The 26,397-nt window shown below is 35.0% G+C and overlaps 1 protein-coding gene across 1 annotated transcript in view; it reads left to right on the top strand.

The window, feature by feature from the left end:
- Nucleotides 1–26,397, top strand: part of LOC149076106 (dopamine D2-like receptor) — a 187,189-nt gene that overhangs the window by 107,259 nt on the left and 53,533 nt on the right. Inside the window, exon 2 of the mRNA XM_089243634.1 lies at nt 24,321–25,917. Within this exon, the coding sequence (XP_089099760.1) occupies nt 25,462–25,917 (456 nt within the window). The 5' untranslated portion in view covers nt 24,321–25,461. The remainder of the gene's footprint in view (nt 1–24,320; nt 25,918–26,397) is intronic.

The raw sequence follows: 26,397 nt of genomic DNA, 5'->3' as shown, positions 1-26,397 counted from the left end.
CGTAATACTTGAACGGCCCCTAATAGCATGCGCAGGAAAAAGATTTGAGAAAGAAGAAGAACCGATGGAAATAATTTCTTTCCATCACGGGGGAGGAAGAAGCGTTGTCCGTTGTAGTTTATGCTCTTCATTCTCAACTTCGCTTCGATTTTCAATTCATATATCTCAGTTAATATTACACTTATTACACGAATTATTTTTGTTAGCCTCAGGAGAGACAGGGTAACATCTTTTTCATTGGAAGTTAAAGGATAAGGTGTCCGTATAAAAATGTTTCTTTTTCTAATAACTATGCAACCCCTTGCAATATAAATGAAGTATATATGTGAATGGGATCTACATGTTATTTGAATATTTTTTCTAATTGAAAGTATGCCTGTAGGATCAACAGTTCGCCAGTAATTTGTGGTGGTAGGAAATAGCTACGCATCATGCATAGATTCGCAAAGTAATTATAAAAAAATAACGTAAAAATTATCGCAAGTTTAATTTCAGCAGTAACAGCCGAGTAAAATCAACAAGAAATAAAATTTCTCTGAAAAATTTACAGTAAAAAATAAATCATTGAAATCAAATCCGCAGACCCAACCCGAAAGAAAAAATATTTCTGATGAAAAATAATGCAGGTAGGGTCTACGAACAGATTCGGTACCTGGAAATATTATTACGAACATCAATTTCGGAAATATTAATATATTTCTTGGTTGATCGATATGTTTTCTTGAAAACATATTCGAAAAACAAATGGAAATAAATAAATTTTTCCCCGTCTCATTTGAATTGATAAATCTTTCCTGGCATTTGGCGAATTTATTTTCCACGCTGTTCGGTTACCTTCCAATTTTAGCGCACACAGAACCGAATTCACCAAACTAAGAGATTTATTTCACATATTTCAAATCAGGAACTTTCGTATCCTCCCGCGGTATTTACCTCTCACTCTTTGAATTATTTAGGATCCAAACCAAACTCGATTTCCCTTCAAAATGTCTCGGAATCTAATTCATTATCAACGGGATTTTGACTTTTAAAACTTTCTTGCCTTTTACAACTTCGGATTCGAACGCAAAACTCATTTCCCGTGTATGTATTTTGAATACTTAAAACAGAAATCGATCGCCATATTTCGTTAGCGCTAAATAAATCTAAAAAGAAGTTGCCTTTTTTAAAAGTAAAAAAACAAATCTCTCTAGTTCGAGATGTTTTCGATTATATAGTGAAATAATAAAGTTGAGAGACCGGAGGTTGTGATGAATTAGGATTGGAAAAATTTTGTGCGTGTTATTTCTCTTTATGCTGCGAGCGTATAATTTGGTCTGTCCTTGAAGAACGACAGGTTTTATGGAAATGAATCGGGAAAAGTTTAATCGTATGCGATACTTTCGAAGAGCTAATGAATTTCGGTGGAAATCACACGAGCTACGAATTTAATACATTTTTTCCGACGAATACTAGTATTCCGAACTTGTTATGTTTGACTATTGCGTTGTAACAAAGATATGAACGCGTCCTTCAGAATTTCAATAGTGAAGTCGGATGAAGAAATGTCGTTTATAAAGAGCAGCTCAATTTTACAATTTACGAGTTTTTCATGGGTTTATTAAACTACGTACAATATTTTAGGGATATTTTATAACTCTGTCAAATTTTCAAAAATACATTCTCTTCTAGAATATATTGATGTATAGTGTGTCCTCTAAGTCCTAATGTGGCCTTTACCCTCATGAATCGTCCGTCATAGAGGAATGATACCAATTTGAAAATATGTTCAAAAGTCACCTTGTAAGAGTTCTGAGAATGAAAATACAGCATGTCACAAATCGAAAGATCGAAAATTTAATGGGGTCCCCCCCCCCCACGTCTTCTAACTTCCAATTAAAAAGTTGTTGCCCTATGCCTGCTGAGACCAATAAAAATATTTCACGTTTCTAAGTGATACATTCGTGAAGATATTTGAATTCAAAAATTGAAGAAAAGGTTGAGAAAGGACAGCATAAAAACTAACGGACACTGCGCTTCTTTCCCCTTACTTATATGTTGCTTTTTAAACTTTTCTTCAATTTTTATTTCAAATATTTCAGCGAATATTACACTTACAAACGTGAAATCTTTTTTGTTGGTCTCAGAAGACATAGGGCAACAGGTGTTCATATAAAAATTTAGACTTTTTTTTATGTTGTGACACACTGTATTTTCCCTCTCGGAACTGGTACATGGTGATTTTTAAACACATTTTTAGCATTTTTTTAAATTTGAGCCATACCTCTACGACGAACGGTTGATGAGATAAAGGCCGCATTAGGACTTATAGGGCACCATAGAAGTTGATTCTAAATTTATGAGACACATTTTAAGAAGTAATATAATACACCTAAAATCAAGCATTTCTTTGGATATGAAATGGTGTAGTCGAATCACACTAGCAAACATGGTAGAGGATGTTTTTAGGGAGTGCTCATCATTTCACCAAACGGAAATGTAATATTTTCCGACGTATTTGCCGCGATATGTGAAACACTCCAGGGTGCAGAGGATTATAATGTGGTAATCCTCCTTACGATACAACCTGGGTAACGCAAATTTTACCACAAGACATTATACCGCTTGGTCATTGTTTGACGCAGCATAATCTTGATGGACCTCACGTGAGTGAAAACAAAACCCCAATCCAATCCGAAGGTGTATATCTATTAATAAAAATCAATTTTTTTTAAAAACCAGTTTCGTTTTTCATTCGTGTGCCGACTACCAAGGCCATGCTGAGTCAAACAATGACAAGCACAAGCCAAGCACGGACCCAGAGAGATGTGTTTGAAGACTTACCGTTACCCAGGTTGCACCATGACGAAGCCTACCCATATTATAACCCTCTTCAACCTCGAATGATTGACATGGCATCGCCCCATATCGACCCATATTGACCCATATCGCAGCGAATGCGCCGCAAAAATATGATATTTTCTCTTCGTGAAGTGTTGTTGTGTGCGCTCATTATAAAACCCTCTACTACCTTTGATACTGCGATTCGACTACACCATTCTATGTCCATAAATGCTTGTTCAGGTGCCTTTTCATCATTTCTTAAAGTTCGTCTCATGAATTTAGAATCGCCCTGTAGACAAAGCAACTAAAATACATCTGAAGGGGATATAGGCTTACAGATATACTGTCGAATCCCGTTATAACGAACTCCAAGAGACCGGAGAAATCACTTCGTTATAACGAAATTTCGTTATAGAGGAATTTCAGGTTGTTTGCATTGTTCCTAAGCATACTTAGTTGAGGAATTAGAAAAGTGTTCGTTAAAACGAGATTTTCGCTATAACGGTATTCGTTAAAGCGGGATTCGACTGTAGTATAGGGTAAGTAACAGCTAATCGCAACCACAAGACCAAATACTCTTTTGCCCCCATTTTTAGAAAATCCTGGGAGGACAACTGGCTTCTTTGTACCCTGTGGCTCTGATGTCTCCCGAGCCTTCTCTCGTGAGACATTTGTACAAATGATAAATTGTTGTCTCTATTCGTTGACATATGTTTGAGAGGATGCTGTGTATTCGATACTCGGAATGAAAGAAACGTCTGCAAACTCGATTGGATGTTGTTTCTTCAACCCCAATCCTACCAAGAAAAACTTTTTTACTGGCCCTCCAGACATCGTTTCGTGAAATATCCTGGATCTAGGGGGGATCGGGAGGTTATTCTGGAGAGAGATTCAATTAGGCCATTTATATACGAAAGAACGACGAAACGAGTACTCGCTGTTTTGAGCGGAACGTCATCTTTCGAAAACTGGGCGTACGTGTCGAAACGCGTTTGCGAATTCATTACTTTACGGGACCATCGTAACACATCCGGGATCTTCACGGTGTTCCGCTTCATCGATTAAAGTGACAGGAAAATCGATTTTTCTCCTGGATCTTTTGAATTCCATCGGCGTTTTCCTCTCTCTGTCTGATTTCATGCAACAGGTTACAATAATTCAAGGGAGGATTGTATTTCATGTACCACCCAAAATAACAACGTCTATACTTGGCTTTTCGGCTTCCTATAAATGCAGTAACCTCTCGCTAATCCGACACATATCAGACCAGGGTTTTCCAGATCACTGGAAGTCAATTGAAAAAGTCCATTTAAACAATACACACTTCCTAGCTGGAACACATACAACACAATACGTAAAGAATACAGAAAAATGCAGTCGTCTGTCATTTTTACATAAAAATATGGAAGGCTAGCTCTTATACCCGGTGCTGCCCGGGTTTTCTCAATATATTGGGAGCATTAAAGAAGTGACGAACCATTGTAAAGGAATAAACATATCTGAGATGTATTGGTAAGAAACTACGGTAGCCAAAGTAAACATTCCGAAAGGCTATGCTGAGGCCCACGAACCATTGTTGCCCGATGATTTTTCACCCATTGTGGGCATTTGCCCAGTTCTGACGAATTTTTAACCACTTTAGGATCAAGGGCGTAATATTGTGTTCAAACGTCAGTGGAATAAATTCAGAGAAGTTCGATCTGTTTTCTTTCCTCATTCCTCATCACCGCGAAGCTTTGTTGCAACCCTCCGAAAAAAAGTAGTTCTTTTTTACTTCCGTGATGTATTATTTTTACTGTATACATCTAAGAGCGAAACACAACAGGTATGTGAGGGGGAAAAGAGAAATCTACTTCGTATCTACTCTATTATTCTGTAAGTATTACAGATAAGAGAGAGAGAGGGAGAAATAAGAGTATAATGGAATAAGGGAGAGAGGTATATATATATATTACTAATAAACTATAATACGGGGAAGTGTTTTTAGTTTTTTGATTTGACAAATACTTAATGAGTAAACACTTTAAAAACTGATGACGTCACTTCAAAATCCTGCCAAATTCACCGAACATACACCAAACGTACAACTTGGTATTTTATAACTGGATTACAATGGTACGTATAACCCTAAAGAGTAATCCAGAAAAAGCAAACCCGTTTGTTTTCTTTTTTCTGCGTGTGCACTTTTACACTTTCAAACTTTTACGCGATCGTTACGATCCTTGCACACGCTGCGGAATCGTCGAACTTGGAGATGAGATTTTTTTTTCCAGTTCCAACTTAGAAGTTCTAAAGATTTACATGTTGCGTCCATGCACTTTAAGCATGGGACTACCCGGACGACTCAAGAGAAGATGGGCCTCACAAAAATGAGATACAGTGTAAATTGTCGAGAAACATACACGTGAATTAGTCTGGTGGGGACTCGGTGAAATACCTTGGCCGCTGCAGAGGGTGCCCATGCTGCTCTTAAGACAGCCCTGAATCCATGCCACCCCCTTCTGAGTGGAGCTGATTGGGCTAAAGTCTCTTATTTTTTTTTCATCCTATAAATTCACTATAGGAGGCCCGTGAAAGATCTCAGTCAAGGGGCGCTGCCTTAAAGGTGAGGCCATGGTAGCGGCATGGCTTTTGATTGTAATTCTGCTACACATTCACTTCATTAACACAATATTATTGAATGAAAGTCGATCACTTATTGAATGAAATCTATCACAGTTACAAATTGTCACGATGGAGTCTAACAAAAACAATTTAAAATTTTACGACATCTCATTTTTGCTGTGTGTGAGTGTGTATGAAACAATACTAAAAACCATATTTAGAGAACAAACAGTAAAGAGATTTGGAAATGCAGAGCTTGGGGGGGGGGGGCATGATTTTTCGGGAAAGAAATTAAGATACGAAGCATATAACAGCATCTCATATGGGCGACAACATTATAAATGCCTACAACGGCGAAATTCTGACGTCCGTCTCTGATAAGAGGGGTGGCCCGAGGCAACCGCGTCCTTATAAATACGCAGTGCATTGAAACGTCCTCGTATATCCTTCGGGTGAAGGATTTCCATTCATGGATTTATCTGTAATTATGGTTAATTTTTTTCATCTTCAACTGCTCTTAAAGTTTTATGTAAAATCGTGAACCACTCTTCAAATATGTAAGGGGCCGTTCAAGTGTTACGTCATTATCGATGGGAGGGGGGTTTCCGATTTGCTGACTTTTGATGACAAGGGGGGGAGAGGGGGGAGTCGGATAATGCTTACGTCAGCAACTCCCCTTTATGAAAATATGAGTTGGGATTCAGATGGGCAGAGATGATGACGAAATTTTGCTGACAAGGAGGAGGGGGGGGGTCAAAAATGGCTAAAAATTTGCTTACGTAATACTTGAACGGCCCCTAATAGCATGCGCAGGAAAAAGATTTGAGAAAGAAGAAGAACCGATGGAAATAATTTCTTTCCATCACGGGGGAGGAAGAAGCGTTGTCCGTTGTAGTTTATGCTCTTCATTCTCAACTTCGCTTCGATTTTCAATTCATATATCTCAGTTAATATTACACTTATTACACGAATTATTTTTGTTAGCCTCAGGAGAGACAGGGTAACATCTTTTTCATTGGAAGTTAAAGGATAAGGTGTCCGTATAAAAATGTTTCTTTTTCTAATAACTATGCAACCCCTTGCAATATAAATGAAGTATATATGTGAATGGGATCTACATGTTATTTGAATATTTTTTCTAATTGAAAGTATGCCTGTAGGATCAACAGTTCGCCAGTAATTTGTGGTGGTAGGAAATAGCTACGCATCATGCATAGATTCGCAAAGTAATTATAAAAAAATAACGTAAAAATTATCGCAAGTTTAATTTCAGCAGTAACAGCCGAGTAAAATCAACAAGAAATAAAATTTCTCTGAAAAATTTACAGTAAAAAATAAATCATTGAAATCAAATCCGCAGACCCAACCCGAAAGAAAAAATATTTCTGATGAAAAATAATGCAGGTAGGGTCTACGAACAGATTCGGTACCTGGAAATATTATTACGAACATCAATTTCGGAAATATTAATATATTTCTTGGTTGATCGATATGTTTTCTTGAAAACATATTCGAAAAACAAATGGAAATAAATAAATTTTTCCCCGTCTCATTTGAATTGATAAATCTTTCCTGGCATTTGGCGAATTTATTTTCCACGCTGTTCGGTTACCTTCCAATTTTAGCGCACACAGAACCGAATTCACCAAACTAAGAGATTTATTTCACATATTTCAAATCAGGAACTTTCGTATCCTCCCGCGGTATTTACCTCTCACTCTTTGAATTATTTAGGATCCAAACCAAACTCGATTTCCCTTCAAAATGTCTCGGAATCTAATTCATTATCAACGGGATTTTGACTTTTAAAACTTTCTTGCCTTTTACAACTTCGGATTCGAACGCAAAACTCATTTCCCGTGTATGTATTTTGAATACTTAAAACAGAAATCGATCGCCATATTTCGTTAGCGCTAAATAAATCTAAAAAGAAGTTGCCTTTTTTAAAAGTAAAAAAACAAATCTCTCTAGTTCGAGATGTTTTCGATTATATAGTGAAATAATAAAGTTGAGAGACCGGAGGTTGTGATGAATTAGGATTGGAAAAATTTTGTGCGTGTTATTTCTCTTTATGCTGCGAGCGTATAATTTGGTCTGTCCTTGAAGAACGACAGGTTTTATGGAAATGAATCGGGAAAAGTTTAATCGTATGCGATACTTTCGAAGAGCTAATGAATTTCGGTGGAAATCACACGAGCTACGAATTTAATACATTTTTTCCGACGAATACTAGTATTCCGAACTTGTTATGTTTGACTATTGCGTTGTAACAAAGATATGAACGCGTCCTTCAGAATTTCAATAGTGAAGTCGGATGAAGAAATGTCGTTTATAAAGAGCAGCTCAATTTTACAATTTACGAGTTTTTCATGGGTTTATTAAACTACGTACAATATTTTAGGGATATTTTATAACTCTGTCAAATTTTCAAAAATACATTCTCTTCTAGAATATATTGATGTATAGTGTGTCCTCTAAGTCCTAATGTGGCCTTTACCCTCATGAATCGTCCGTCATAGAGGAATGATACCAATTTGAAAATATGTTCAAAAGTCACCTTGTAAGAGTTCTGAGAATGAAAATACAGCATGTCACAAATCGAAAGATCGAAAATTTAATGGGGTCCCCCCCCCCCACGTCTTCTAACTTCCAATTAAAAAGTTGTTGCCCTATGCCTGCTGAGACCAATAAAAATATTTCACGTTTCTAAGTGATACATTCGTGAAGATATTTGAATTCAAAAATTGAAGAAAAGGTTGAGAAAGGACAGCATAAAAACTAACGGACACTGCGCTTCTTTCCCCTTACTTATATGTTGCTTTTTAAACTTTTCTTCAATTTTTATTTCAAATATTTCAGCGAATATTACACTTACAAACGTGAAATCTTTTTTGTTGGTCTCAGAAGACATAGGGCAACAGGTGTTCATATAAAAATTTAGACTTTTTTTTATGTTGTGACACACTGTATTTTCCCTCTCGGAACTGGTACATGGTGATTTTTAAACACATTTTTAGCATTTTTTTAAATTTGAGCCATACCTCTACGACGAACGGTTGATGAGATAAAGGCCGCATTAGGACTTATAGGGCACCATAGAAGTTGATTCTAAATTTATGAGACACATTTTAAGAAGTAATATAATACACCTAAAATCAAGCATTTCTTTGGATATGAAATGGTGTAGTCGAATCACACTAGCAAACATGGTAGAGGATGTTTTTAGGGAGTGCTCATCATTTCACCAAACGGAAATGTAATATTTTCCGACGTATTTGCCGCGATATGTGAAACACTCCAGGGTGCAGAGGATTATAATGTGGTAATCCTCCTTACGATACAACCTGGGTAACGCAAATTTTACCACAAGACATTATACCGCTTGGTCATTGTTTGACGCAGCATAATCTTGATGGACCTCACGTGAGTGAAAACAAAACCCCAATCCAATCCGAAGGTGTATATCTATTAATAAAAATCAATTTTTTTTAAAAACCAGTTTCGTTTTTCATTCGTGTGCCGACTACCAAGGCCATGCTGAGTCAAACAATGACAAGCACAAGCCAAGCACGGACCCAGAGAGATGTGTTTGAAGACTTACCGTTACCCAGGTTGCACCATGACGAAGCCTACCCATATTATAACCCTCTTCAACCTCGAATGATTGACATGGCATCGCCCCATATCGACCCATATTGACCCATATCGCAGCGAATGCGCCGCAAAAATATGATATTTTCTCTTCGTGAAGTGTTGTTGTGTGCGCTCATTATAAAACCCTCTACTACCTTTGATACTGCGATTCGACTACACCATTCTATGTCCATAAATGCTTGTTCAGGTGCCTTTTCATCATTTCTTAAAGTTCGTCTCATGAATTTAGAATCGCCCTGTAGACAAAGCAACTAAAATACATCTGAAGGGGATATAGGCTTACAGATATACTGTCGAATCCCGTTATAACGAACTCCAAGAGACCGGAGAAATCACTTCGTTATAACGAAATTTCGTTATAGAGGAATTTCAGGTTGTTTGCATTGTTCCTAAGCATACTTAGTTGAGGAATTAGAAAAGTGTTCGTTAAAACGAGATTTTCGCTATAACGGTATTCGTTAAAGCGGGATTCGACTGTAGTATAGGGTAAGTAACAGCTAATCGCAACCACAAGACCAAATACTCTTTTGCCCCCATTTTTAGAAAATCCTGGGAGGACAACTGGCTTCTTTGTACCCTGTGGCTCTGATGTCTCCCGAGCCTTCTCTCGTGAGACATTTGTACAAATGATAAATTGTTGTCTCTATTCGTTGACATATGTTTGAGAGGATGCTGTGTATTCGATACTCGGAATGAAAGAAACGTCTGCAAACTCGATTGGATGTTGTTTCTTCAACCCCAATCCTACCAAGAAAAACTTTTTTACTGGCCCTCCAGACATCGTTTCGTGAAATATCCTGGATCTAGGGGGGATCGGGAGGTTATTCTGGAGAGAGATTCAATTAGGCCATTTATATACGAAAGAACGACGAAACGAGTACTCGTTGTTTTGAGCGGAACGTCATCTTTCGAAAACTGGGCGTACGTGTCGAAACGCGTTTGCGAATTCATTACTTTACGGGACCATCGTAACACATCCGGGATCTTCACGGTGTTCCGCTTCATCGATTAAAGTGACAGGAAAATCGATTTTTCTCCTGGATCTTTTGAATTCCATCGGCGTTTTCCTCTCTCTGTCTGATTTCATGCAACAGGTTACAATAATTCAAGGGAGGATTGTATTTCATGTACCACCCAAAATAACAACGTCTATACTTGGCTTTTCGGCTTCCTATAAATGCAGTAACCTCTCGCTAATCCGACACATATCAGACCAGGGTTTTCCAGATCACTGGAAGTCAATTGAAAAAGTCCATTTAAACAATACACACTTCCTAGCTGGAACACATACAACACAATACGTAAAGAATACAGAAAAATGCAGTCGTCTGTCATTTTTACATAAAAATATGGAAGGCTAGCTCTTATACCCGGTGCTGCCCGGGTTTTCTCAATATATTGGGAGCATTAAAGAAGTGACGAACCATTGTAAAGGAATAAACATATCTGAGATGTATTGGTAAGAAACTACGGTAGCCAAAGTAAACATTCCGAAAGGCTATGCTGAGGCCCACGAACCATTGTTGCCCGATGATTTTTCACCCATTGTGGGCATTTGCCCAGTTCTGACGAATTTTTAACCACTTTAGGATCAAGGGCGTAATATTGTGTTCAAACGTCAGTGGAATAAATTCAGAGAAGTTCGATCTGTTTTCTTTCCTCATTCCTCATCACCGCGAAGCTTTGTTGCAACCCTCCGAAAAAAAGTAGTTCTTTTTTACTTCCGTGATGTATTATTTTTACTGTATACATCTAAGAGCGAAACACAACAGGTATGTGAGGGGGAAAAGAGAAATCTACTTCGTATCTACTCTATTATTCTGTAAGTATTACAGATAAGAGAGAGAGAGGGAGAAATAAGAGTATAATGGAATAAGGGAGAGAGGTATATATATATATTACTAATAAACTATAATACGGGGAAGTGTTTTTAGTTTTTTGATTTGACAAATACTTAATGAGTAAACACTTTAAAAACTGATGACGTCACTTCAAAATCCTGCCAAATTCACCGAACATACACCAAACGTACAACTTGGTATTTTATAACTGGATTACAATGGTACGTATAACCCTAAAGAGTAATCCAGAAAAAGCAAACCCGTTTGTTTTCTTTTTTCTGCGTGTGCACTTTTACACTTTCAAACTTTTACGCGATCGTTACGATCCTTGCACACGCTGCGGAATCGTCGAACTTGGAGATGAGATTTTTTTTTCCAGTTCCAACTTAGAAGTTCTAAAGATTTACATGTTGCGTCCATGCACTTTAAGCATGGGACTACCCGGACGACTCAAGAGAAGATGGGCCTCACAAAAATGAGATACAGTGTAAATTGTCGAGAAACATACACGTGAATTAGTCTGGTGGGGACTCGGTGAAATACCTTGGCCGCTGCAGAGGGTGCCCATGCTGCTCTTAAGACAGCCCTGAATCCATGCCACCCCCTTCTGAGTGGAGCTGATTGGGCTAAAGTCTCTTATTTTTTTTTCATCCTATAAATTCACTATAGGAGGCCCGTGAAAGATCTCAGTCAAGGGGCGCTGCCTTAAAGGTGAGGCCATGGTAGCGGCATGGCTTTTGATTGTAATTCTGCTACACATTCACTTCATTAACACAATATTATTGAATGAAAGTCGATCACTTATTGAATGAAATCTATCACAGTTACAAATTGTCACGATGGAGTCTAACAAAAACAATTTAAAATTTTACGACATCTCATTTTTGCTGTGTGTGAGTGTGTATGAAACAATACTAAAAACCATATTTAGAGAACAAACAGTAAAGAGATTTGGAAATGCAGAGCTTGGGGGGGGGGGGCATGATTTTTCGGGAAAGAAATTAAGATACGAAGCATATAACAGCATCTCATATGGGCGACAACATTATAAATGCCTACAACGGCGAAATTCTGACGTCCGTCTCTGATAAGAGGGGTGGCCCGAGGCAACCGCGTCCTTATAAATACGCAGTGCATTGAAACGTCATCTGAAACAATGACCAAGTTCTGCGCGGAACACGTCGACTGAAATAAATTTCGGCGTCGTCATACTGAAAATCTTTATTGCAACATGTAGAATTTGGTATGAAAATGTGACTCGACGAATATAATCAATAGAAAAAAAAGTCCGTAACCAGTAATTATTTTAAATATCTCAATTCATAAAATAATTTGTTCGATGAAAATTTGTTTCTGATTTTGAATCATTCTTATTATTTTGCTGTTTCCACAAGTCACCTTCGTGAAGCTTGCTGAAGCTTCTGACCCCAAGTCACCTTCATCGTTTTTACGATCTCCGTTGAAGCTATTCACGCACAACAGTTTCGATCAAATTTTAAAATAACTCAAAAAATATTGCCCTGTTTTATTGATCAGCATGTAATGTGATTAAAATGACAGCGTAAAAAGTATACAAGCATGAATTGATGTACCTTCCCTCTGTAAAAATTTGACTTGACAGTGAAAGAGAACAAATTATCACATTTTGGCAGAAAAGTATTGATTTTGGGAAAACATTTCTTCAAATAGATATCGTTTGTGTAACAATTTGAAAATGTGTTAATAAATTTGTCAATACAGTGGGGTGAAGGTATATAACACGTAAGGTTAACATCACTGTTAAAAGGAAAAAGCGCCAATCGTGAACAAATAACGGAACTGGATCGAAACGATGAGCCTCTCGCTACTTATACGAAGTATTGATGACTGGATACCAAGCGAAGATGATTGGAAAGTATAGTCACATTTCTCTGTGGGGAATCGAACCACCAACCAATTATCTTCGCTTGGTATCCAATTATCTGTACTTCTCGTATAGTTGGCGGCGCGGTTCACCGTTTCGTTCTATGTCGGCATATGGAGGCTAATTTCGTTACGTGCTGCTGCTGCTGAGTTAGGAGGCTGTCTATTGTGCAGTCCTGTTTAGCCCAAATATAGATGGTGTGGTTTTGTAATCTCGTTCAGCCTAAAAGAACACAGTGTTCTTAGAACGGAAATGACTGTCCTCTGTAGCTTAATGGTAGATCACGCGTCCGGAAAGTGCGAGGTTGATGGTTCGATTCCCCACAGCGGAAGGTGACTTTTCTTTCCAATTATCTCCGCTCGGTATCCAGTCACCTGTACTTCTTATAACTGAACTTGGCTTCTCTAGGACTGAATATTTCAGTTCAATTTCCAGAAACCTGCAACCCTCTGCTTTGGAAGATTTTTACTTTCGCTGGTTGTTTGGTACGTAACTGACCGTTACAAAAATGGCACGTCACAAAAATTAAAAACGTTATAACTCATTAAATATTCGTCTGATCCTGAAACGGGGAACACTTTTCCGTATTAATTTTTCATAAGGAATCATGCTCGTAATTGTTGAGTGGTAGACAGTTACAACCATGTATATGCTAAATTTGGCAAATTGTAGATTTGTATGGAGAACATACAGACAGACAGAAAATGTCCTGACTGATGGTAAACTGACTGACTGATTCAGCATCGCCGAGCCAAAACCACTGAAGCTATAAATATGAGATCTGGCCAATAGTTTTATTTCATGCCATATAGCCTCATTAAAATGTATTTTTCAAAATTCAAGGGGGTTCAAATGTTATATGGGGCAACATCACCGAGCCGAAATGAACGAAGCTGCAAACATGAAATTTGAACAGGTTTGAACATGAAGTTTTATTTTATAATGTCGAAGCCCAAAAAGGAATAAGAAGGAATTTTTCAAAATTCACCCCCTATATGGGTCTTAAGAAAGGATTTTCAGATTTCCAACTTGAATGGTGAATGGCCCTTCGAAGAACGGGGAGATCGTACACGCTAAGATGTCTTGCCACAGAGAGCAATAGACCTACAACGATACAGATTTTCAATCATTACACTTCACTCATGGTTTAAAAAATAGATGGTGGCACTAAAAAAATTCACACACAACTTGAGATACTCAGACTGTTAGGTAAACGTGCACTCTTCCGACACCACTCATTGGGTAATAAATTGACCGCGGCAATAGTCCGGAGTTGTGCTCGGTTTGGAAGAACGATAGTCATGTTCGGGATACCCCGTGTACAAATAAATAAATAGACTACTTATTTACAAACCAGAGAAATCTCTTTGTATTCTTACAGCAAAATACAAAAATGTAAGTTAATTTGCTAGCAATGTGTATTCAGAATCAGCAAACATTCCAAACGATGCATTTTTTCCATACTCATCTCCTAACTCATTTTTTCCCGTATCCTTTCTATACATTGTTTTCCCAATAGCACAAATATGGATCAATAATAAATGATGTTACACCACCGGCCATATGCTTCTAGAACAAATATCAAAGATGATATCGAATCATAATGTCCCTTTTGATCTGGATTCTTGTTTATGATGTTTTATTCGATGCTACTGTAGTGTGTAACAACAACATAACGAACGTCTTCCAGATTTGTAACAAACATATGAATCAGTTCCGTTTCCTTAGTACACCAAATTATTATTATTTTTTTGTTTGCTCGAGAAAACATACCTCAACTTTATTATCTGAACGGATACAGCCTGCATGGTATTTGCGATGTAGCTGCTAGCAATAAATATGCGTGTTTTATTATGAGAGATAATATTTCATTCTTCTGCAAAGATGCCTCGGTACTTTCAGTTCTCTGTCTAATTATTTGATTAAATATTTTATCAGTCTGATAATTAGTGTCGCTCGAAAAAAAATAATTTTCTATTATTAATTTATTATTTTTCTTTGAGTCATTATAATCGTATAGTAGCTGATTCGGGAGTGTGGAAATTTTCAAATTTCTTCGAGCAGGAATAAATGAAAGTATTGATCAGTTTCTTTGGGGATTTTTGTTACACCGGGGTGATATCATGTCACTCACTGAAAGATTGTGACCTAACTCCTCGCTGTGTGTGAACTCCTATGTTTAAATATGCGTTTCTCTAGTCATAACTCCACCAATGTTCCGCAATGTTTTTCATTCACTTCGTGCACGCACGGACATCTTAGATACTTCACTCATTTTGCGAGTTTGTAAAATTATAATACGGGTGAATTCCCGGCTATTTTTCATAAAGATTAATTCTTCTACTAGGCTACTGTATATATTTCTCATTAATGTTTTTCTTATCCCATTGGCATTGTGATTTTTTTTCCTCTTGTTTGCCATTTGTTCCTCATAATAATTTCCTTCTATTTACTTATCTCTATGCATTGTAGTTTTGTTCATCTATTTTTCCGGGTTTTTTGAGTAGATGTGCCTTGTATCGATTTCTTGTATCGAATTATCAATTTGTATTTCCGTCACGCATGTACATATTTTCGTATTATGCGTTTGTTTGACTATTTAATTTTTAACGTGTAAATTTGAAGAATTATTATTGTTATTATTTTACTGGTGTTTTATATTTTTATTACCTGTAATTTTTTTTATATTTTTACGTCAGTGGTGGTTTTCAATCCCTGTAATTGGGCTTAGACGGTTGAGATGTGCAAATAAATAAATACAACCGAATTCCTGTAACTTCAAAACAAATTCCATTGAAAATGTGTTGAATTAATCAACTTTAACTTGATTTATTTATTAATATGATATTGCGGCTAAGAACAGGGTGATAAATTCCGAGATATTTTTCAAAAACAAAATTAGTTTGAACAGATAAGCCGCACTTTTCACTTTTCATCGAATCTTAATTTATCGCTTTTTATTTCCACTTACCGCTTTGTTTCATGCCACAACAGCATGTTGCGAATTACCACAATTTTTTTCACTTTTAATTTGTGGATTAAACACGTTGGAAAAAAAACATTGGGATTTTTTTAATGCGGATTAGATACACCGCTTCATCTTAACTATGGCTTTTCTTTCCCCCTCCCCCACAAATTGTAGTAGAAATGAATAATTATAAATTAATTAATAACAGAGAATAATTTTTGAGAGATTTATAGATGGGGCACAAATGTGTGTAGAAAAAATTGTTTTCTCCACAAAAATATGGCAAACCAACCCTTTCATTCTTTAAGGTTTTATTATTGATGAATTAAATTTTCAACATGTTTTTTTTATTACTTTAACGAATTTTGTTAAAGTAACAAAATTTGCATCTGTGGATTTTATACAGGCAAATACAGTATCGTAATTTCTCTTGTATTTTTAAATTTGCATTTTAAATACTGTACTATTTTTTGACATCATTGCATTGTGGGTATTAATGCAGTACTAAAATCCATCTGTTATTCATAGAAGAAAAATTTGAAACTTTTACCCGAAAATAAAATTTTTTCTATAGAAGCTGTATACTTTTTTATTCAAGCTATACTATCAAAATCGAATTCAATGGAAGAATTTATGAATTCGTGGGTAAAAATACACAATACTCTCTAGTTTTACCCACGAAATACATCGTAACTCATAACCATTTTCTAAAAACTATAAAAAGAACCATTAAAAACATTTCGCAAGGGTATAAAAAACAAAGATAGAAAGTGTCAAACAAACACGAACAAACAAAAATGTGTGTTATTACTCGAAAATATCTTTAAAAGATACTCAACGACATTAAATGTAATTTTTATTTTTATGCGTCCAGGTATTTAAACTCGCATTAGCAGCTGGAGAATTTCTCGCAATTTCCCCCCGAAGGAATTCCAGGTTTTCGTCGATACGAGCTTACATCATGAAGAAAAATACGTGGAGAATAAAAAAAGCCACACATACAAAAGATTTCCATTTTCACATCGTAATGTAAGAAGTCATTTTTACGTAACTACGCTTTCGGAACATTATGAACAAAAGGATATATCGTGATAACGGGTGATTGAGTGCAACCAACATTTCTGGGTTTTTAGGAATAATTTCAACTTCCAGTTTTCCTTTAGGGTAAAAAGAATAAAGAAATACACCGGAATAAAATAACATACGGAAGGCCATACAAGATAGGAATTCCTTACGAAGTTATTACAATGTCGTGACAACTCAAACTTAAGCCAGAACTCGCATATGAATGGATAAAAAAAAAATCTATAAGGATTAAGTTGCTTCTTTGAAAAGTAAGTAAAATCGGGTCGAATAGTTCCTTCAGCGAATATTGAAGGAAAGAGTGGAAAAATATGTTTTCTTCACCGAATGTATTTTTGTGGAAACAGCCGCCCCGTGTCTCTCATATGATATCTCATTTCTCTTTGTAAAAAGAGCGTAGGGATAGAACAACTCTGAATTCATTTCTCTTCACGAGATACTTTGGCAGCCAGCATAAGAATTTTATTTGCTAGGAAGGAAAGTTCTGCGGTACATATATAATATGTTGATTAATTATGAAAGTTCCGCATAAGAAATCCTTGGAAATACCGGCTCGGCATTATCTCCGAAGTAAGGGAATAACCTAAAATTACATGATGTGTAATATGTCAGAGAAGCGAAGCGGGTTTATTCCGGAAAATTATTTAGTATATTGTATTATATTTACTACGAAATTTTTCTTTCTCGTCTCCTCACGAGACATATTCGTTTTAGAAATTACAGAGTATTGGATATTTTAAAACCATATTGCATGTGATTTATTTTTTGAGTTGCTTGTATTTTTGAACAATTGAGAAAACTTTTTTTTGTATAATAGACCACGTAAGCTTTCTACTTAACAAAATCTACAAAAATTGAGCTGAGATGAGTAAAATCCTTCTAAAAATTGTTTAAATTAGCTTTTTTCTTCTGTATAGGAATTTTACTTTTTGAAAGAGAAAGAATTATTGTTTTTTAACACCTTAAGAAGCTATTAGCAACATATTCGGATGATCTATATTTGACGAATCGGCGATAAATCTGGTAACCTTGTCTTTACCTAACCGTACGTTAGAACACAGAAAAGGAGAAAGTAAAAAAGTAGAAGAAAATCAGGGAGGGAGAAAAAATGAAAGGCAAATAGTACATATTAGATAAGTAGATAAGAGAATAGATACACAATAGGTTTCTCTTTTTACCCTCACCCTACCTGTTCTTTTTCGCTCTTACATGTATATATCAGAAAGATACATCACATGTGGAAAACAAATCAGTAACAGGACTGTAGAAATGAACTGAAGTAAAAAAAAAACTTTTCTCATAGGCTGCAACAAAGCTTCGCGATGATGAGGAGAGGGGGAAGGAAACACACAGGGAGAAATTGTTTGAATTTATTCCACTGGCGTTTCACGCATTATTACGTCGTTGATCGTAAAATGACTAAATCTACCAAAAAAATAATCTCTGTACTTTTACCATTTTTTATTGCTTTGAATAAATTAGTGTTATTTATAAAAAGTGTAAAACTTATTTATTGAATTTCAAACTTATCCTCAAACATCTAATGCGTGAAAAATTAAACCAAAAACAACTTTTTTTCCGTAATAAAATAAATAACAAAATAATGCATAACACTTTTTTTTGTCAGTTTTAATTTTCAACAGATAAACCCCATGTTTATGTATATTTTATGACCTTCTAAAAACTTAATTTCTCGCATTTCAGAAAAACGAGATGTCGCGGTGTAGAACAAAATAATAAATTACGATCAAAGAATTTTTACAAGTTTCATTCTTGTGTCGCTTATAAATATGTTGAAAATCGAAGTTGTAAAAAAAGTATTTCTTGTCCTTGCTTATTAAATATTTTACTCTGCTCTTTAGAATTCTAGGCTTATTGTTAAATATATTTATTTATTAACGTTTATTTTTTTGAATGTCGGGATTACGACCTGAACCGAAATAGTTCAGGAATTAGATCAGAAAATATATTACTTAGACATCTACAGAAAGAAAAAAAATGGTTGTATTAATTCGATGCAAATGAGTTATACTTTTTTACTGATTTTGTTAATAACGGTTTTATATATAATAACAATTTCCAACATCACTTTTTATTATTTGAAGTAAAAAAAAATTATATGAAATAATAATGCAGAAGGTTTTATAATTCACAGTGGTTTATGATAATATCGAACAACTAAAATGAATTTCCATTGACCAATATTATCATTTCTCACTATGCGAGTAATACTGTATAAGCTATTGAAATTATTCGGTTACGTAATGAGTTCTTCATATTATCATATATTTGGAAACAATAATCCCGTAAATAATCCATCATATAATTACAATATAGTAATTATCACTATTATAAAACGCATTCCCTCATGAATACTTAATTAAGTTCATTTCATACGTCTTTAGATTTTTCTTCGAAAAAATAACGGGAAGACACTAAAACAAAAACAAAAAACAAACCCAAATGTTCTAGAAATTCTTGAAAAATCGTTCGATTCAAATTAACGGAAGTTGTTAATTTCTGATTAAAAAAAAATAAGAAAATGTACACAATTGCCGACAGTAAAAAAAAAACCCAGTTTTTATTGTTCGAAAAATTTTAAGAAAAAAATTTAATTACTGTTCTAAGGAATTTTTGTCTCTCTTTGGAATCGTTTCTATTCATTCTAATTTTAATTAGGATTAAAAAAAAAGCAAGTCTAATCATGTTTTTTTCTTCTCTTTTAAAAATTGGACACTCATTGTGTGATAGAGTTGACAGCGATTTAGTTGAACATTATTAGATTACGCATTTCGAAAAAAATTCGAGTATGTGGAGTTAGAGCCTACTGGCCTTGCACAGGTTTGTATATAATAAATAAATAAATAAGTAAATAAATCTTAATCTATTAACATTATTGTAATATTTTATTACGGGGGAAAACATTGCATATTAATATTGAACAAAATATATATTAGTTATTTTTATGTATCCATAACAATAAGTTTTTTCTGCATTGTCTTCAAGAAAAAATATGAATTGATGAAGGATTTTTTTTTAACTTGAACTCTATCAACAGATGTATGAAGATTTAAAACATGAAACATTACTTTCCTAAATTCTTGAATACGTCCACATTGCTTTCTTCCGTGTTTCATCTTATAGGTCATATGGTCATTTAATTACCTAAAATTACCTTTCTGAAGTTATTTCTAGTGAATTAAATAAAAAACATGTACTGTATAAAGTTATTTATAAAAAAAAACTTATTTGGTAAAGCTGTATATCAGAAAAAAAAAGGTATTACATTCTTATAATAAAACACAGTTTTGTTTATTCCTGGGTTTATTGACGATCATATATGTAGCCACAGACACATTACGGATAACGTCAATTCCGTAACAAAAAGCACTAAATCGGGTATAGTCTACAGATACCCTTCACCGCACATCAACTCCGGTCATATGTCGCCACACTGCAATTTCCAACCAGTGGGGTTACGTGGGAAAAGAAGGTGCCATCTATCGGTGGTCGCCCCAGGTTCGTCAAGTAAAGAACTTATTTCTTACGTTCATGCCAGGATTTGAACCCGTAGACCTTGATGGTAACCTTCATAATGGAAGACGAGCATCTTACCATTACGCCACTCGGGTGCGCGTGCTTGCCGCATGTCGTGATTTAATTTTCAAAACCATCCTCGCGCCAGTCATTAACGAAATCGTGGAAATTAAACTCATCTGTGAGTCTCTTCAAATAGCAATCGTATGCATATTGTGTATGTAATCATTTAAGGAATACATAATGTTACTCAAATAGTGAGTAACATTAATTCCTAGTCCTAGTATCTAGAGTAAAAGTCTCCCCCACAAAGAGTAATCAGGATTTCATTTGAAATTCACGCTTAATACCTGTAGGTAAAAATCTGTAAAAAACAGGCAAAGTAACCTACCACTTTTTAAATTCAGAAGACTTCTGAATTTAAAAGATTTAGACTTCTATTAGACTTCAGGCAGTACTTCTTCATGCGGACGGGCGTTAGAGATTCCTCAAAGGAATGTTTATGTTATGGTGTGCATGTTTGGTTTAGTAGTAGTACTTGGTAGGAGGTCTTGGGGCCCGAGCGTGCAACGCTAGTACGGATGCAATTTAGTTATGCGCTTGATATGCTTGTTACCCTTTCTGGTAACCAGATTGAAAACTTGTAATGTGGTAATAATACTTGATGCGACGGGACACATTCGACAATAATTGGATGTACTACTTTTCCTTTCTGAAGTGTAAATTTGAAAACATTAGGTCATTCCTTTTTGTGCGACCCTGTACATAATTAACACCGCCTTATTTTGTAAGATTGATGCAAAATAATAAAAACCCGTTAGCTATACCATGATTTGGTACTCGTTGTAAATAGTTGTATGTAGGACGATGCTGTATTATTTTTGTAAATTATGATACAGAGAAGTCTTGGAGACATTTTAAAAATTGATAGCAAATCAACCGATTGACATAACGAGGTGCGGTTTGCACTAAAATATTTATTATGGCCTAGACCTTTTTTTCTGAAATATTATAAATTTCACGCGCTGCGATACGAAAATTTCGACATAACTCATAAAATGCAACACGACAATGTGTAATCATTGTTTATGGCAATTTTTGTTACATACATCTACCAAATTTTAAATTTTTTTTAACTCTGGCTACATCTAAACTGGTGAAAGGATGCTCATGTTGAAAATGGGAAAGTAGTAAAGCCGAAGTAGAAAGAATGGGAAATAAATTAATAATGAAAGTTATTCCTACTCCGCGTGCAACGCCAGTCACTTTGTTTCATCAGAAAATCCGTTGTCTAGAAAATTTATCATATAGAAATAATCTTGATAAGTTTATTTTACAAAAATGGTATGTGTGTGTGTGTGTGGTGTGTGTGAGATAAAAATTCCGCAAATTGAAATATGGTAGTTTTATGCAACGCAAATTGTCCTAAACAATAATTATATACTGTTGCTGTTACTTATTTTAGGCGTTATATCGAGTTATTATATTTTTCATTTTACAGTTCCACGTGTGAGTGAAATTTGAAAATCTTTCTAATGTACAAAAAGAAAGACCATCATAAGTATTTTAGCGTAAACCGCACTTTCTTATAGCAATTGGTTGATTTGTTATTAATTTTTAAAATGTCTCCACGACTTATCGTCCCCCCCTGTATTTAAATACGAAGCTAACAGTGAGAATCGTATCAGAAAAAAAGAACACGTGATAACTTATCTCTATAGATAAATATTTCACTAGTATATAAATTAAAATTTTAATCGAGTTACATGTTCAGAATTTTTCTTTCTCGATTGATTTATGACATTAATCAATGGCACTTTCATCTAAGGCTTGAAGTTTTAGGAATTAAGTGCCAGGAAGAAGTTTTTTCTCTCGTATATCAGGAGACACATGTGGCAGAAATAAACGGGGCGGAAGGAATAATGGAATTTATATATAGATAAAAAAAAATCATGATAACAATAAGGATATTCTTTCTTAAGAGTTACTCGTACTGATGATGATACAGTTTTTCGTTGTTGATTCGTATACGAAACTATCTTCAGTATCTTAGCGCTTTTGTTCTTCAGAAAGGCATAAGCTTAAACTCACACGAAGCAAGAGATTATTACTTTTCTCATTAAAAATATACAAAGTCGAATTGTTTCCCGCTCTACGCATGAGGTTTACAAGTATGAATCAATTGGATCACGTCGGATTAGTAGTTTCTGATAGCAAAGAAACTTTTCGTGTTTATTCAGTGAAACATATAGTATTATATAGATACCTTTGAATAAAAAAATTGCACTGTGTTATTTTGAACGTGAAATAGTAAAAATGGGAAATAAATTTATAATGAAAATTATTATCGAGTCGGCATATAACACAGTCGCTTCGTTTCAGCAGGAAATCCGTTGCATGGAAAATTTATCACAGAGAAATAATTTTGCGAAAATTATGTTTTGTCGAAAATTCTGTTATTCATTAGCACTGTATCATTATTTCGAACCTACGACAATTCAGCTCCGACGATTTAGACCGGACAATTCAACGCGAAACAAATGCAACAATTCAGCACCGAACGAAAGCTGGTGAATCACAGTGTTTGTGGCGTCGAGTGCAGACAAGTGGATTGCAAGTAAAATATTCGGCAGGCAGTGATTTTGCATTGAATGCTAGAAAATTAGCTGCATCGGCAGCATTCGTACAAGCCATTAGTTGAAAAGATTTGCTAGATAGCGAGTACTACAGAGACAATGGAGAATATTTACATGATATTGTAAATTATTTCGAAGACAATTCGATCGAAAGGCCGACACGAAGAAATCGTAGAAGAGATCCAAAATTTGCTACAGAATTATGTTAGTTTGACGCCACTATTGACGGCTTAGCAGAAACCAATAATAATATCGAGGGCTGGCATAATTCATTCCGTTCAGCAGCACTATCGAAGTACACATTATCCCAGTATTTGGTAATTCATAACGACTCTTCAGAAAGAGGAGAAGCTAACAGAAATTAAATTAGAGCAGTGCATCTTCGGCCAAGAAAATTCTAAGCGTCGTAAAAAATCGGTGGAGACTGAAGAAAAAATTTTGAAATATTGCAGAAATATGAGAATCGAACATCAGACGAATTTTTACAAGGAATAGCGCAAAAATTTCAACTGCAAGCGTAACTACTTTTTATGTAGTTACTATAGATTTTTTTCTTTTTTATGACAACACCTTTATTTCAGAGAAAACAAAATCTAACCGATTTTCAAAGCATTTTGAAAGTATGCCAGTCCTAAGTCTCGAAAAAGTGGGATGGGAACTGTTATTTATACAAAACACAATCATTTTGCTGAATTGTCTGCTCTGAATCATCGGCACTGAATTGTCTCGCGCTGAACTGTCGTGAGATCATTATTTCAACAAGAACTATAGAAGATGCGTTTCTTTGTTTGAATGTTTGAATCTGCAATGGAAACATAGCAGTTTTGATAGATTTAATTTGAAATGTGCCGGTCCTGGACAACTTATGTGCATAAAATGATGGTAATATGGCAGATCTGATTAAATGATCTTAGGGATATGATAATTTTAACAAAATTTTATTAAGATGATTTGAAATGATGAATATGGAATAGTAAAAAATAAAAATCATATTGGTAAAGATAATATTGATGTTCAATTAAAACAAGAAGAGATTAAAGTGCACTTTGAAATTGAGCCAATATTCCCGGATTCAAAAACATTAATATATATGAAGGGTCTATAAATGCCTAAAATGTTTTCATTTATTTTCAGCATTGAAGTATGTACTTAAGAATGAGTGAACGATATTTCTGTACATCAATATCATTTGTAGTTAATTCTTATTATTTATGTGAATATATCATGTCTAATGTGATGATATTTGCTTACTTTGTTTATTCACTTTTCAGATTGATTCGCTGAAAATCTCAACCTAGAACAAGAAACATAAAATTTTTAAATGTGTCAACATATGTTCCCGAAGATTAGTGCTATTAGTACTGCGATTCACATTTTCCAGGAATTTTCTGATTTCAACAGACTGGATCGGAGAAATCAAATTTCAGAAACTTGAATTTTCTCAGAAACGGATTGATTGAAAAGCAGAGGGAGGGGGAATGTGTTCAATGATAAAACAAGCATAAGAAAGAAAGAAATACGTAAGGAATTTAAAATCTTTTAGGCAGGAAAGATTTTTAAACATAATACTCATAGGGTGAAATATCATTTTTGGTTAATTCCAGAAAATAGAAGAAAAATGATTATCTATACATGTAGGATAATGAAATCAAAATAAAAACATCTATTTATACAGGAAAATCAATGGAATGTTTTAGCATTAAGTCTTTGAAAGTATTTATTTGAAAAGACAAGAGAATCAAAATTTCCAAATCAAATTTTGTTGAGTATCAAAGTTAGATTGTGATATGGAAAGAAAAAGAACTTTGAATCAGTAGAATATGATGAATAGCTTGAAAGGAAACTATATCCTTGCGAGTATTAACTTAAGTTTCAAATATGTAATACAGTTTTCGAACTTGAACGCTGGAAGTTTATTTCCGTTGTTTTCAGTGATGCGTTAATGCGTATGGAAGTATATGAAATTGAAAATTATTCAATAGTGAGACCTAAGAGCACATACTTGTGAATATCCGTTGTGAATATCGGCCAACAACCAGAATGATGTCATTATATCGTATTTTCATATTATAACATTCATTAATTCATATAAATTTACGCATTATCATATTTAACATTCATCAGGCCCCTGTGGTTCCTTATACTGAATTTCGAAATTTATAGACTTCATATAAATAGTGTATGATTCCCGATAATACATAAAATTCCTAATCATACATGGATGCCGTTGTAGAAAGCCAAAATGTGAAAGAATGCGTCGGGATATGCCATATTTATTACATGCATGAGATGAATTCTTTTTAAAAGAAATAATGGATCTATAGTTTCATTAGATACGAAGAAAAATATATTAACCGCTTACAAGCATGCTTAGCTATAAGAAGTGTCTGTGAACCAGTGAACCAGCAAGCCATGGAAGTTGGTTGGAATTCGACTAACATAGACGGCGACGATTCTACGAACTTACATCTGGGTAACATGTCCAGAATCTTCAGAAGACTCGAAAACTACAGCAGTTTCGAATACGTAGGATTAGATGATAACGTCGATTACTCGAACGCGTCGACGAACTATTCGTCGAGTTATGTGTTTGATAACCTTAGCAGTACCGAGTATTTCCTCAACGATACCGGAAACAATGGTACGACACTCGATGAAGGCTGTCTCAACGACCCCAAGGACAAAGTGTACTGGGCTCTTCTGCTGTTGTCACTTCCTTTGGTTGCCGTTTTCGGAAATATCCTCGTGATCCTCAGCGTCTACAAAGAAAGAAGTCTCCAGACCGTCACGAACTATTTCATAGTAAGCCTAGCATTCGCTGATCTTCTTGTAGCTGCCGTTGTGATGCCTTTCGCCGTGTACGTTCTTGTGAGTAAAAACTGCTTATTGATATTTTAGTCTTGTTAAATATCAGTTTAAACAAGTCATATAACTTGAATATGTCGCTGCATTTACATCAAGATTCTTATAACGAATGCACTAATTTAAAAAATACATATATTTGCACTGTGTAAAGGAAAAAAACAAATTTATTCATTAGAAAAACTAATAATTTGAAACTATAATTTTTAATAATACTCATTTTTTAATTAGCTACATTTTACTATAATAACTAGAATCTTAATTTAAAAAACGATAAAAATTTATCGTTTTTTAAACACGATTGCACAACACAAATCGTTGAACAAACCCATTATGAAATTACACGGAGGGGCATAACTAATTCCTCGCATCACAAGTTACTGGTGAACCGTTGATCCCAGAAGCATACTTCCAACTAGAAAAAGTATCCAAATAACGTGTAGAACTGTAGAACTCAGATACGTCATTCATTGCATGGGATTGTAT

This window comes from Pholcus phalangioides, unplaced genomic scaffold (genome assembly GCF_987345545.1).
Source record: "Pholcus phalangioides strain wild (caught in Gottingen) unplaced genomic scaffold, Ppha-v1.0 ptg000015l_1, whole genome shotgun sequence".
Lineage (NCBI taxonomy): Eukaryota > Metazoa > Arthropoda > Arachnida > Araneae > Pholcidae > Pholcus > Pholcus phalangioides.
The sequence above is the reverse complement of the archived record's forward strand: the minus strand, read 5'-3'. Positions and strand labels throughout refer to the sequence as shown.